This window comes from Schistocerca nitens, chromosome 4 (assembly GCF_023898315.1).
Source record: "Schistocerca nitens isolate TAMUIC-IGC-003100 chromosome 4, iqSchNite1.1, whole genome shotgun sequence".
NCBI lineage: Eukaryota > Metazoa > Arthropoda > Insecta > Orthoptera > Acrididae > Schistocerca > Schistocerca nitens.
The window spans coordinates 502,797,769-502,812,414 of record NC_064617.1 but is presented as its reverse complement, the minus strand read 5'-3'; the positions used below and the strand labels follow the sequence as shown (position 1 = coordinate 502,812,414).

The 14,646-nt window shown below is 40.2% G+C and overlaps 1 protein-coding gene across 2 annotated transcripts in view; it reads right to left on the bottom strand.

Annotated features, from left to right (window-relative positions):
• Nucleotides 1-14,646, bottom strand: part of LOC126252881 (protein lifeguard 1-like) — a 46,309-nt gene that overhangs the window by 6,055 nt on the left and 25,608 nt on the right. For both annotated transcript variants that reach the window (XM_049953844.1, XM_049953842.1), the window contains exon 4: nt 4,626-4,896. In XM_049953844.1, the coding sequence (XP_049809801.1) occupies nt 4,626-4,896 (271 nt within the window). The remainder of the gene's footprint in view (nt 1-4,625; nt 4,897-14,646) is intronic.

Sequence of the window (14,646 nt, the reverse complement as noted above, 5' to 3'; positions counted from 1 at the left end):
GTTAGTGGCACCAGAATATTTTTTCCCAGTTTGCACTGGTTAGGATCATCATCTTAATGAAGGGAAGAACAGGCAAGACATTTCACCATAAACCTAAGTTATGGCATGCTGACGTGCAAATTAAAATAACATTACATCATGTTCACATTCCTACTAAAGTATGACTTATGTAAATATGTTATGTGTAAAGGTACCATTCACTCAATAGCCGAACCAATGAGTCACTGCGCATGTGCGAACACACACACACACACACACACACACACACACACACACACACACACACACACACAGAATAATTATAATTTAATTTTATTAACAATGAAAAATTTTTATTTGAGATTTACTTCAATGTTGTGCAGAATAAGAACAATCTATCCTGAGTTTTATAAGGTTGAGGACTATAAAGTAGGAAAAAATGTGTGTGGACTTTTGTGGTAGAAATAATGTAGGTCAAAAAGAGGAAGGAATTAAGGTATAAAAGCTATATGAAAGTTTAAGAGTTCTAAGTACTCCGACTATAATTTCACTGAGATTAATGTTCAGACAAAAACAAAACAATTATGAAATGAAATGGTAGTGGAAATCTATTACTTTAATTATATTTCATAAACTGCTGGAAAAAGTCAGTGATCACAAGGCACACCTATTAAAAGGGGACTGGTTTTGATCATCACATGATCATCTTCAGACTGTCAACCATACTGATGGACAATGGCTATACACAGGGCATGAACTGCTGAATGACAATAGTCAAATGCTACAACATTCAGCGCTTCCTGCTTCATTCACAGCCACTGTCCATCCATATGGTATAACGTCTGAAGATGATCATGTGATTATCAAAACTGGTCACTTTTTAATAGATGTGCCTTGCAATACAGACTATTTTATAATTAATTTCAAATAAGGTTTTGCTTATGAGAGACCTCATGTGTGAAGACTCGCTCTTAACTTTAGCATGAAAGCAAGTTACTATCCACATAATACGGTTGTTGTTATGCCTTAATGATAAAGCCATGTTAAGTGCAAAGGGACAGACACATTACTCCAACTACTCAGTAAATGCCAGCAACGTTCAAATATTGGTGATGATAACGAAATTCTATGTACAAATGTGTATGCACATTACTTCACCTTTAACAGAGCTGAGGTTAATTTTCTAATGTTTGTCAGGATACAACAATGATATGTAAAAATGGGAAGCACATTACTCTTCCCATAAGACAGCTGTTGTTAACTTTTGAATGTATCAATATTTACAGAGAAGTTCCCAGTGTTCCTTATTAGTACTTAACTGCACCTCACATGGGTACTGGACAAACTTCCATGCAAGCAGGTATGGCTTTTAGTTAAATGCTCTGAGGTAGTCCAGCCCAAAATATAACTCAAAATATATTTCTCATTAATGTGTTTTTACAGATGCATTTCTAACCACTCCCACACGGATTTAAATAATGGCAGTCAATGGTATTGGAATGGTTCATCCCCAAGTCATGTTTTTAGTACAGGTAATAGCTACTCTTAAGGCAGCACATTGATATGCCTCTTAGTTCTATATATGAGGCGTTTGGTGGGGGGGATGCCTTCTATGGAGTACAACTCTGTTCAGTCAAAGGGTGTCTTAACCTCCACAAGATTTTCATGTTTTGGTGCTTAAATCTAAGTGGCTGAAATTTCACTTCAAATCCCTATATCTGTATATTTCCATTACACATCATTAATTGTTGTTTGGATAGTTTTGCATTGTATGGCCAAAAGGATTTAATGAAACCATCAGTGTTCAGACCTTACTGAATTTTTTTTTTTTTAATGGAAACAAATTGGCAAAAGCTTTCTCTAAAATGTTAAACTACTGCAGATAATAGCGAAATTCCCTATAACAACCCGAAATAGGCAAAAGCATTCATGCAAAATACTATGAATGAGGACAGACTTACTGCACTTGAGACATGTTCTCCTGAAAACCTACTGAATCATCCAAATTTCACTGAAATGGTCAGACCATTTTGCAGTGCAGAAGGGGAGACTGGCTGATTTCATTCACAAACAAAGTAGGTACATGACAGTTGCATTAATAGGTGATTAGACACAAGCTCTTAATTGTAACTAAATAAAGCGCTTAAACATGGCTGACATGTTTTTCCACCGATTTCTAATTTTCTGGAACTTTAGCACAACCACCCACACTAAAAATGACACATCTTGGCAAGATCTTTAATGGCGTGCATCATTTGAACTACGTATTTTCAACTGGACACATACAAAACCTTATAAACCTTAAGTTCAGAATGGAAAACATTAAGTATGCAGTGTAGTTAAACACTGCATTAAATATGTCTCCAAAATGCATCTTTTAGTACAATTGGCTGTGATAAAATGTCAGGAAACAACATCAGTGGATAAATATCCTGCCTATAGATCTTGTCCTGTAGTTAGCTTTTGGTGTTGTTTAGCAGTTGAAACAGAAAGGAGACACAGTATGTAAACTATCTAGTGTGTGACATTGCCCAGCCCAGGCCCCCCTCCCCTTCCCCCCATGAAATCTTGGTTGTTGTGTCTGACTGATCTGAAGCGTAGCCTGAGATCCAAGTTAAATTCAATTGGTGAATGGTTCAATAGGCAAAGTTACAGGAAACCTAAAAAATTAAATTCACAGAAGGTGCAAAATGGCAAAGCAAAAATGGCTAGGTGAGAAATGTGACTGTGTAAAAGTGTGGCTACAGAAAAAAATTTCTGGAAACAAGAAATGGCGAATGCAATACTGCAGAAAAATTTAACATAAGACTGGCATCTTGAATAGATGCCATGTCTTCATAAATTTTTAAGGTCTTTGGTAGAATCATTCACACTGAGACTATCACAAATGGTCTGTAAGATATACAAGACATGTGAAATATCCTCTGAATGTAATGATCCCAACAACAGATAAGGCAGTTGGTGACACATATGAGTGTTACCTAATCATCAGTTTAATATATCATGGTTGCAACATGTCAACATTAATTATCTACAAAAGATTGGAATTACTGGCAGAATTCAACCTGATGGATGAGTGATTTTGGTTTAAGGGAAATTTAGGAGTGTGTGAGATTGTACTGACACTATGACTTACCTTAGAAGATAGACTGAGAACAGGCAGGTCCATATTTATAGCATTTGTATATTTAGAGACCATTTAACAACCTGAACTGGAATGTACTATTCAATACATATAAAATCCTTTCCAAAGAAATGAATAGATTGATGATGGTGAAATGAATGAAAACATAATGACGTGGAATAGCATCCCTGCGAACTTTTTAAGTATGCTAAACATTCATCAAATTTTTTTGAAATTCTAATGTTAACTGGGAAACAAAATATTCTCTACAACATGCACAGAAATCAGACCATTGTTAGATGAGTTCAAAAGATAGGCACCGATTGAGGAAACGGATAACACAATATTGCAACCTATACCCCATGTTATTCAATTTGTACATACAGCAGGCAGTGAAGGAAAGCATGGAGAAATTTGGAGCAAGAAAACATAAAAACACTAAGGTTTACCAATGACAATGTAAATCTGTCAGGTGGTGAAAGATGTGGAAGGTCAGTAGAGTGGATCAGATAATATCTCAAAAATATGATGTGAGATGAACAGCAATAAAAGTAAAATAAAGGTACATGACTGTAACTAACTTAAATCATGCGATGTTGATAGAATCCAATTAGAAAATGTGACATTAAAAGCAGTCACCATATTTTACTCTTTGGTCAGAAAATAACTGAAAATGGCCAAGGAAGATGGTAGAAAAGGCATACTGGCAAAAGAAAGACAAAAGTTTCTGGTAAAGAGAAATTTGCTAACACTGAGTATAAATTTAAGTGATAGGAAGCCTCATCTGAAAGTATTAGGGGTGTAGCCTTATACAAAATTGAAATTGGATGATAAAAGGTTCAGACAAGGAGATAACAACAGCAGCAGCAGCAGCTGCAGCAACAGCAACTTGTTTAGGAGAGCTCTCACTAATTCACGTGCAGATTTTAAGCAAGTGAGATTAAAAATGCGATGCCCGCATCTTTCACGGTGTAATGAAGTGTAAATAGCATAACCATGCAGTATACTGGTAGCCCAACAACGCAGACTTCCATCATTGTCAGTAGAATAGGAATCCCAAGCACAAATTTCATCATCATCATCATCATTTACAGTAGTTTAACCCGTCATCCCCCAAACCTCAATCAATTTGCAGTCAAACTGGGAGCTCAAGTTGGAAACCCAACCTGTGTACCAACATCCAACTTTGTATGTCTATACATCACAGTCATATGACTTTCTGAGTAATGATGTGAATGTTGCATGAATATAAAGGTAGAAAATTCTAGAGGCAAGACCAAATATTAGCTTGCCCACATGAACCAAGGAAAGAAAGAAATTGTGAAGAAAACTAAATGCTGGATCACTGCTTTCTGTCATTATTTTTGCCAAAATACACACACACACACACACACACACACACACACACACACACACACACACACACACACAGACAGACAGACAGAGAGTTAACACCTTCTCTTTACACATATACACAAATTAATGTAATACAAATACTTAAAAACTCAACAACAGTACTTACTGCTTCAGCATCATAAGTCGAAGCAGCCACACCAAGTAGTACACTCTCAGCAATTGTGAAAATGAACAAGAAGATGAAATTTGTTGGAGCCTTTCTCCTTACATTTGTGCAGCAGGACATGGCTATGAGTGTAACAATCACCACAATAAAGGCTGCCCAGAAAATACCTTGATGTGTCTGCACATATCTCTTGGTTGGAAGATGATAAAGGAAAAGTGCAATGAAGGCAGTTGTCACAGCCAGCTGGCACATCAAGATACCATAGACTTTCCTGAAAGAAGAAAAATTCAGTAGCAGCATCCACTCTATTGCTACTAAACTTAGTAAGTTAAAGTATATAGTAGTCAGAAATGAATATCAAGACATACTTGTACAAAAACTTTATACAAGTAAAACCAATAAGAATCTCATTTCTAGGTGATATTTCATATCATACAGCTAATTCATTTAAAAATATGCATCACTGTGCCCTTTACCACCAATAATGTCACCAAGTTGCTCTTTACACATAAAGAGAAACCTCCAACTGATAAATTTCTCACATCTGGGGAATTTAAAATTCAATACAATATAACTGGTCAGTTGGTTGGTTGATTTGGGAAGGAAGGGGGGGAGGGGGGGGGGAAGGAGGAAGGGTACCAAATAAATAACCAGGTCATCAGCCCCACAATCTACGTTGGCAGAAACTATGGGAGGATCAGGATCATCATCATCATCAGCAGCAGCAGCAGCAGCAGCAGCAGCACAGTCCAGTCCAGTCCAGTCAATGGGAAAGAAAAATGGGCAAACAAAGCTGCAGAAGGAACACCATGGCAGTAGGAAGAGTAAAGAACAGAGGGGAATAGCGCATTAGCAGGGGGCGCCACAGAGGTTCTATGCATGTCAGGGTGCTGGCACCACCGCCGACCCATCCCGATACTCACACCATACCACGATCATGACAACCAGATGAAGATGACACGTGGAAAGGGGAAACAAAATGGCACAATAAACCACATAAAACATGGGAAAAAGTAGAGAGCAGAAACTGACCATTGTGGAGGCAAGTCCCAAGGCCTCCCAAACCATCACCAATGATAACAGAAGGACTCCTTCCAGAAGGAAATTCAGGTACTTAATTCTGGGAGGACAAAACACTTTCACAGGGGGAGGGGGGGAGGGGGGGGGGAACCAAAGACAGACACATTCATGCAAGGGTCCTCTGCTCACATCAAAGGAGAGTGGAAGAGCGTATTTAGTGTAAATGGCCAAAAGAAGGGGCAGGCCAGCAAAATATGGGTCACTGTGAGGGGCCCAGCAACTACAAAGAGGCGGAGGTGGAGGGAAGAATGCTTCATGATGGGATTCCCCTAAATTTCACGATGTTTACTAGACGGGGGCAGCCCCTAAAAGTCAGCGCAAAGAAAATCAATTGCACAAGCTGCATGGAGGTTGCGGATGGCAGAGACCAAGGAGTGGTGGGAAAAATGCCAGGCAATACCCTGAAGGCCACATGTTGAGTCCATATATAATAAAACTCTGGTGAGAAATGACTGTTTGATAAAGCAGAGGGCCCAGATAATGGCCATCAGTTCTGCAGTAATCACACTACACTTGGCAGGCAAGAGATGGGTTCTGTGCAACCAAAGAACTGAAGGTGTAGCCCTTGTGATTGGTGTTTTACACCACTGGAAAAAATAACAGCATCCTAAAACTCTTGTTAAGAGTGAGCAGAACAAACATAATGCCACAGAGGCTTTTAGACTTTGGAAGGGATCCATCTGAATCGAGGGTCAAAAAAATAAGAGGCGGTGTTCGGGAAAGTGCATGGGTAACAGGACAAAGAGGGGCGATGAAATTGCTACAGAGAGAAGTGAGGCACAGCCCGATCAGTAAACCCACCCGTGGGCAGGCAGCAAGCAGGTGACATCCTGAAACCCTTTAAAGAACAGAGTAAGAGAGGGGTGAGCAGGGAATGAGCGGACAGCGACTGTGTAAGAAACAAGAACCTGGGCCTGCCGAACCGAAAGAGGGGGGGGGGGGGGGGGGGGCTGGAGATCCACTGTTAACTGGAAGACTGTCAACAGGGTTAGTGCGGAAGGCACTGGTACCACGATGTTGGTACGCAGAGTGGAAGGGGCAGCTGAGCCATAAACTTGACAACCATAGTCCACATAGGACAGAACTAAGGCCCCATAATAGCAGAGAAAAGCTTGCACACCAACGGTTACAGGTAAGGAAATGAACACTGAGTTTACAAAAACATCAACATCAGAAGGCTGATATGGTGCAACCAAGTAAGAATGTTGTCAAAAGGAGGATCCAAAAAAATGGAGCTGGGTGACCATGGTCAGGTGTTGGACATTGAAATAGAGCTCCTAATTGGGATGGACCTTAGTACAGTGGTAGAAATGCACTACTCCCAATTTAATCACAACCACATGAAAGGGTCCACATGAAAGTGTGAGTATGGCACCTGGGTGCTGTCACTCCACAGAGGCTGCTGAGTGGGAACTATCCTAGATACAGAAATCGTCACATACAGAGTAGGGGTGACCAACAAAGGCAACGAGTCCATTATAAGTAATGGGGAAAAGAAATAATGTGCATATTCAATCACATGGAATGCCATTCTTCTGGGTACACAGAGTGCCAAGAACAGTGCCAACCCAAACTCTGAATGACTAGTTAGATAGGAACTGGCGAATAAAAATCAGGAGGGCACCCTGAAGACCCCTCACTCATGGAGTTGAAAAAGATGTGATGGCACCAAGCTGTATCACAGGTCGTATGAAGATCGAAGAAAACTGACCAGATGGTGGCACTGAGAGAAACAACGGAAACTGGTCACTAATGCAGAGGTCATCACGTGATGATGAGTGAAATGAAGAGAAAAAGATGAGGGGAAATGAGCAAAAATTCAGTGGCAGAAAAAGTGCTATAAGCGACACTAAAATCGGTACAGGAACCATCATTAAGGAAAAGCAGTTCTTGGTCTGCAAAAAACTAGTCTACAAGGAGACCCCAACAAGGCGAACAAGTGCTACTGCACAAGGAGTCGTGGGCATTAAAATACAGAGGAGGAGGAGGGAGGGAGGAATTGCTGAAGGAGGGCAGTTAGGGCAGCAGACTTAGGTGGCCTGTCGAGAGAGAGAGAGAGAGAGAGAGAGAGAGAGAGAGAGAGAGAGAGAGAGAGAGAGAGACACCAACTAGCAACCCTTTAAAGCAGTGAAGCATCTTTAGTTGGTGTGCTCTGCGAAGCAGTCACAGACCAAATGTGTCCTTTGCTGCACAGTAATGCTTTGTAACTTTTAACACCAAACTAGATGGCTAGGAAAAAAGAGGAATCCAATTTTTCTACTCATAGTGTTCTCCCGAATGTTATTTTATGCAGGTAAGGAGGTAAGAGATTAAGAGTTATTACGCTACTGTTTCAGAAGAATAAAATGCAATACAACATCACTTGACAACTATTTTCTTTTGCACTTTTTCTGAAATTACACTGGTGTTTGTTAACAGATGTTTATAATTTGTTTTGTATAGTACTTCTTAAAACATTCACCTACATGAAGTCCAGGCTCCCTCTTGCACATTTTCGCAGTAGAAAATTGTTTCTCTTCTTCCTCCTGGGTTTGCTGCAAATCGTGCAATCCTTTGTTGATTTTTTTTTTCCATTCTGTATTTGTCAGATGATGGCCTTTCGTATTTCTTTGAATTCGTATTCCCCACCTGGCCAACTACTATTCAATTATATTTCGTCTATAACAAAGGTGTGTCAGTTTTTCTCCGCATTCATTTTTGTCCATTGGATAAAGAATATAGATGTTCACTACAGCAATTTCAATCAACCAGAGAAACAATTTTTTCCACTACACGTATGATCATCTTGTAATACCATAGCAATTTAAGTACTGATCAGCCTTGTCTGCTCCTCCCATAAACTTTGTGTATTCCAAAATAACAATGGGTCTCAGGAACCACACAGGCTCTTTCCTCTGATAATCAGTATCGTATTTACTCAAATCACAGCCGCACTTGAATCTAAGCCGCACCTGAAAAATGAGACTCGAAATCAAGGAAAAAAAATTTTCCCGAATCTAAGCCGCACTTGAAATTTGAGACTCTAAATTCAAGGGGAGAGAAAAGTTTTAGGCCGCACCTCCAAATTGAAACAAAGTTGGTTCATTGTTATATGCGACACAATTAGGTCGAATGAATGATGATAGAGCTACAGTAGTTTGGTTCGAATCGTAAGCTTAGCAGTTAAGCTTTACCAGGTAGCCATTGCTATGCGTAAGTCGCTCCGTCCGTATTTATACGAGTACTCTTCCTTTTTCACGTGCTTCGTCTGGTTTGAATTGATTGCTTATTTTGCTTTGATCTCATAAGTGCCATTCTCTTTGTTATAGATGTTTACGTCACTCTAAGCTGAAAATGCAGTACTGTACTGTGTCATGCATTGTTTGTCGCACTCTGATAAGGAGTGTTTACGGACTGTCGCCGCTCGCGGCATGACTTGCTTTTGTGCATGCTACCGCCGCTTACAATTTCTTTTTATAAAAGAGAGAGAGAGGAATCGTCTCATTAGTGAAACAATGGCAAGAGACTGCTATTTGTTGTTACTTACACTGCTGCTTTCTTTGATAATAATCAAGAAGAACCAAATAATAGACTGCGTATGATAGCTCTTTAGTACATTACATTCTGCACAGAAATTAGAGTCATCTCAGATTTAAAAATCTAGTCAATTGCCGTGCTTTCTTTCTGACTGTATCACTATTAGGCATAAGAATAATACGAATATAAACATGACATGATATGTATATTCTTCCGCATTTGCTGTTGTCTCACTCTAGTTTCGTAGTTTATTAGGCAGACAGGATTTAAATGAGATAGCAGCAAACATGAAAGAATACATGATAAAATGTTTATATTCATATTATTTTTATGGTGAACAGAATACTGCATGTGATACACAATTCATAAAAGCTCCTATTAGCAACCATCTCTTGTCACAGGTAGGAAAGAATTCGGAACGTAGAGTTGGCCACATTGACACACATCCCAAACAGTCTTGCCAGTCAGATTTTCGTAGTACATAGAAATGCTGCTACATTCGAAGATGAACAATGTATATACTTCGTTGCATAATGTATGAAAATGCAGTGGTCGAAACTAGGGGCGGAGAAAAAAGCTCGTCTTCCACCATTTTTTAATTTTATTTGCTGACGCAGAGGTTTTGGCGCCAGTATTTATCTTTGTGCCTGCAAAGCATGCCTGTGTAGCGCTACATATATTCGACGGCAAAGTTAGTTGTGGTGTCACCTACCAACATTTTTCAGAACTTCCGCTTAGTTTGCACTCGATTCTAAGCCGCAGGCGGTTTTTTGGATCACAAAAATCACGGTAACCAATTAGGTTTGATGACCAATGAATGTACTCAACATAATCACTAACGTCTTGTCACAGAATGAAAGACAAGTACTTTTCATTTCACTTTGATAGGCACATAACTCTTGTTCTCTGAATCGCGTGGAAAATCCTCCTTAGAAGGCAAAACTGTACATTTTAGATGAAATTTCATTTTGTTCAATTCCTGAGCAAGTTAAGGGCTTGTGTAGAACCTGTCAGTAAAGATGTGATAGCCTGAACCACCTGCAGAAGCTAGTAACTGCTGTGCCAAATGAACCACTATTCGGGTTGCAAATGGTAAATCAGGATCAATGAGACTTTCTGTAGTTCTCTTTCCGTAACATGGAACATGAGAAAAAACATAACCATTTTCTGACTCACTCAGACAGAAAACTCAAACCCCACTTTGTTGGCTTCTTTGGATTGTAGCACTTCAATTGAATTTTTTCTTTGAATTCTACTGTGTTATCATCTATAGCCACATTTATTTTTGGTACAGAAGGTTACTTGCATCTACTATCAATATACTCATTAACATTCTTCACCTTACTCACTCCTATGTTGACACTACTGAGCTATGGCATGTGGAACTAAATGTGGCATCCAAAATATTTGGAAAAAATAAACACTAGAGATGAGAAAAAAACTTCCTTGAAAAATGAACATCGTTCTAGCCAGACTTCTGTAAAATAGTAAACTAATTCTGCCTTCAAATTCAACGTGATGCTCAATATTACACCAAGAGAAGCTTTAAATTCTTCTAATGAACCATTCCTACACGAGTGCACATTGAGTTTTGTAAGTGGAGTCAAACACCATGAGGAATGGCGAAACTTTGTTGCATGACAGAAAAAGGAAACTTCATGGGATCACTGTCGCCATCAAGATAAACTTTCCACATATTCGCTACAAGTTGTGTGTGTCTTTATTCCACTACATCATTAGATTCTGATTCACTAGAACTTTTATCAGTGAAAATGGGGGAAGTTTCTTCTTAATCACTTTCATCACTGAATTCTCCTCCATTCTCAATGTCTTTGAGAAGCCACCTGGCAATACCATCTTCGCCTATGTGTTTTCTGCCAGCTATTAGCATACTAGAAATGTGTGACTGCAACACACTTTGAGTTGTCAGATCTTCATACTAAGTGCTGCCATGTGCCTAGCTAATTCCAACAATGGAGCAAACAGAAAAGAGTCTCTCTCTATCTCTCTCTCTCTCTCTCTGCGTGCGTGTAATGGGCACTCAACAACAAGGTTATCAGAGTCCTTACAAAAATTAGTAGAAACAAATGTCTAAAATATTGTAAATTTGGAAAAGTTAAGCTCAGTTTCTTCCCATCTCACCCACACATTTAAAACTCCTCATAACATTCTACATAGTTTTAGAACATATGACTGTATTTACACTATCAATTACAACACAACCAATGCAGTTGGATAGTAGTTGTGATCATTCAAAATGTCCTAAAACATTGTACTAAAACTATGTGCAGGACTTTCCCTAAACTGGGTCTCTGCAGTAACCAGGGAGGGATTTGGTTCTAATGCTGCATTGGGGTTTGTACTTTTCCTACAGCAAGTTACTTCACCATGTGCTTCACATGGATTCCAAAAGGCCTTGGTGCTCATGTACAATTTGAGAAAAGGTGTTCCAAAAAGGTATTGTATTGATGGATGTTCAACAGTACAATATGGCGGTGGGTTGGGGGCAGCAAGGATATCATGTACTTGATGCACCCTAAGTTTCCACCAGGTAATGATGGCATTTCTCTATTCTCAGTACAGAGACTGGGTATGGTGCTGGTCCTGTAGGCAGCAGTGGCCAGCCTGATCCCCTCATGGTGGATAGCTACTATGTCCTTCAGGTCAGAAGCTATTGCTGAATTTTATACTGAGCACCCATGATCTCATAAAAGTCATATGAAACTTCAGCAGACACACCCTGTTCACTGCCAAGACCTGTGGCTCAGGCACTTTAAGACAATTAGTGCTTTCTGAGTTCTGGGTCATTTAGGTGTGATAACAGTTTTGAATACAAAATGAGGCCCAAAAACCTCACAGTCTTTAAAATGTGTAACAGTGTCCCCTCTTATGCAAGTCAAGCAAATTTAAAATATGGCAAGTATAATTTAACACACACACACACACACACACACACACACACACACACACACACACACACACACACACACACAATCTGCAGAAAATTTAAAAACCTGTCTTCACAGCCGACTCCACCAAACTCCTTAATTTGCAGAATTGCTGTAGCAGTGTGGAAGGAGAACAAAAAACTCAAAAACTTCCATAATTAAGGAGCATTGCATGGGCTGACAGTACGTCGTCAACTTTGTACCTAAAAATGGGTTTTGGTCACAAGTGCTGAATGAACACAGTTAGGTGGGCACAAAAGCCCCATTGGTGGAGCTGTCCTAGAATACTGTGCCCCCAAGTGGTATTGTATGCTTTATTGACACCAAAAAGTATTCCCACACAATGCTATGAATGAAAGGCAGCTGGATAGCCACCTCTATCAGGGTCAGGTTGCTGAAGTGGACCGATATGTCCTGAATCCCCACATAATGGCTAGGTCTCTAATATTCAGACCAAACAACAGTTTACATTCTTTCCAAGGTCTTCTCTACACAGCTCATTAAGATACTGATGCTGTGACAAACCTTTCAGTCCTTTCCTGGTTTGAGGAGTGGTCTCAAAGTTGTCTGTCTCCACCAGTAGGGAAATTTTACTGCCTGCATATTGAATTAAAACATTCTAGGAAAATTTTCTTTGGGGCTGTTTGCAAGGTACACAGCATGCTGAAATGGATTTGGTTATGACCAGGCAAAGTATCACCAGCCTCTGGCAGTGCCAAATAGAGCTCCTACATGGGGAAATGGCAGTAGTTTGACTCAGTTTTGTTCTATTTGAAGTCCACCTTGCCCCCTCCATGGTTGGCAGCAGCAGCAGCAGCAGCAGCAGCAGAACTCTATCTTGGCTGGTAGTGGCAGTACCCACTGTTCGGGCAATATATCTGGGCACTGTTTGGAGACACCCCAGCTTCAGTAATGCTGCTATAAGTAATTGACTGCATTTACCAGAACTCCTCCAATGGTTTCCCATACTTTCGTAGAACAAAACGAGCAGTTGACAGAGTCCAGGAACACTTGCCAGAACCTTCTCTTGCTCTCGTTGATTACTTGTTGAGCTCTTGGTTCTCACTACTCTAAAAGCTGTGAGGTTTTCTGCTATTGGGCAGAACTGAAATCATTGCAGAGCTGCACACCTGACAAAGATTGCTGAGCCGCACTCCTTGGTCCACCAAGATACAAGGTGCCTTCTATGCAGACCTGACATCTTTAGGGCAGATAAGTCAGTAGCTCAATGGGTGACATAGGAGATGTGATCCACTCATTCCTGAATGTTGTCTCAGTTTTAAAACACAACCAGCTGGCTGAGAGGCATCCAGTTTGCTCTGCTACCATCCATCTTGGCAGCTTGCTTTCAAGGATTGGTCCATCTGGTGGTGGAAAGTGAGCACTGGAATGAATGTCAACAGTAACTTCCCACTGAACAGAATCTACAATGCCCCTGACACATCATGAGGGTCCCTAAAACTAGATCCCTGGTGCAAGCAGAGTTTGAGACCCACTGTATGTTATGAGCACTGAAGTCTCAGCGACATAAATGTTTGGGGGAGGTGTTCTATAATATCTGTGACAGCCACAATCTATTGCATCTTGCAGTGCTAATGTATGGGGGGAGCTTTTCTATAATATCTGTGAGAGCCCCAGAATCTATTGCATCTCGGGGTGCTAAGTACAGGCAGCACATGGTGAACCTTTGACTCATATGAATTTCAACTGCAGGTTACAAGTCAGTAACCAGAGACAGAGTGGAGGTGTGATGTGCGTTATTCATAAATACAGCAACCCTTCCATTGGCCCTTTCCTCAATAAGGTCACCCTCACAGTGGAGAGTATAGCCTCTTACAACAGGGGCATCAATAAGGTTAAAATGTGCGTTTCTTGTGAACAAAAGTATAGGTGATGTTCCAAGCTAAGTGTTTCAATTCCTCTACATGCATCCTAAATCCATTGATGTTCTGCTGTAGTATGGGGAGGTTTTTCTTTCACCCTGTCTCTCCACTGGGGTGATGATCCAGTGACAGTTGGAGGCTTAATCAAGGAGCTAGATGGTTGAGTCATACGGACTGTATTCTATTGTGTCTGAAGTAGAACCATTAGGACCATAAGATAGAATGAGATTTATGTGGTGCGACAGTTTTTGACCTGTCTTCTTCTGATGTTCATGTTTTCCTTTAGGTTTGTTTGTCAGAGGAGATTTCATAGGAACATTTGCGGCAGTGTCACTGGCAATGCTGGCCTGTTTACCGAAGTCTGGTTGTTCAGATACTGGAAGCTCTACAATTTTGACAATTGTGGCCTTTTCTGGTATTCTGAGGTTAACTATACATTTTGTAGTAACAGCACTGTTCCAACTGCAATTACAAAAGCACTTATTAGTGATAGCACTACTAATCTCCATGTGTGTAGAGGCATCAACTTTCTCAACAGGCTTTTGGAGGGCTGAAGCAAACCAAGTAGTGAAAGTGGAAGGTCGCAGTGCTTTA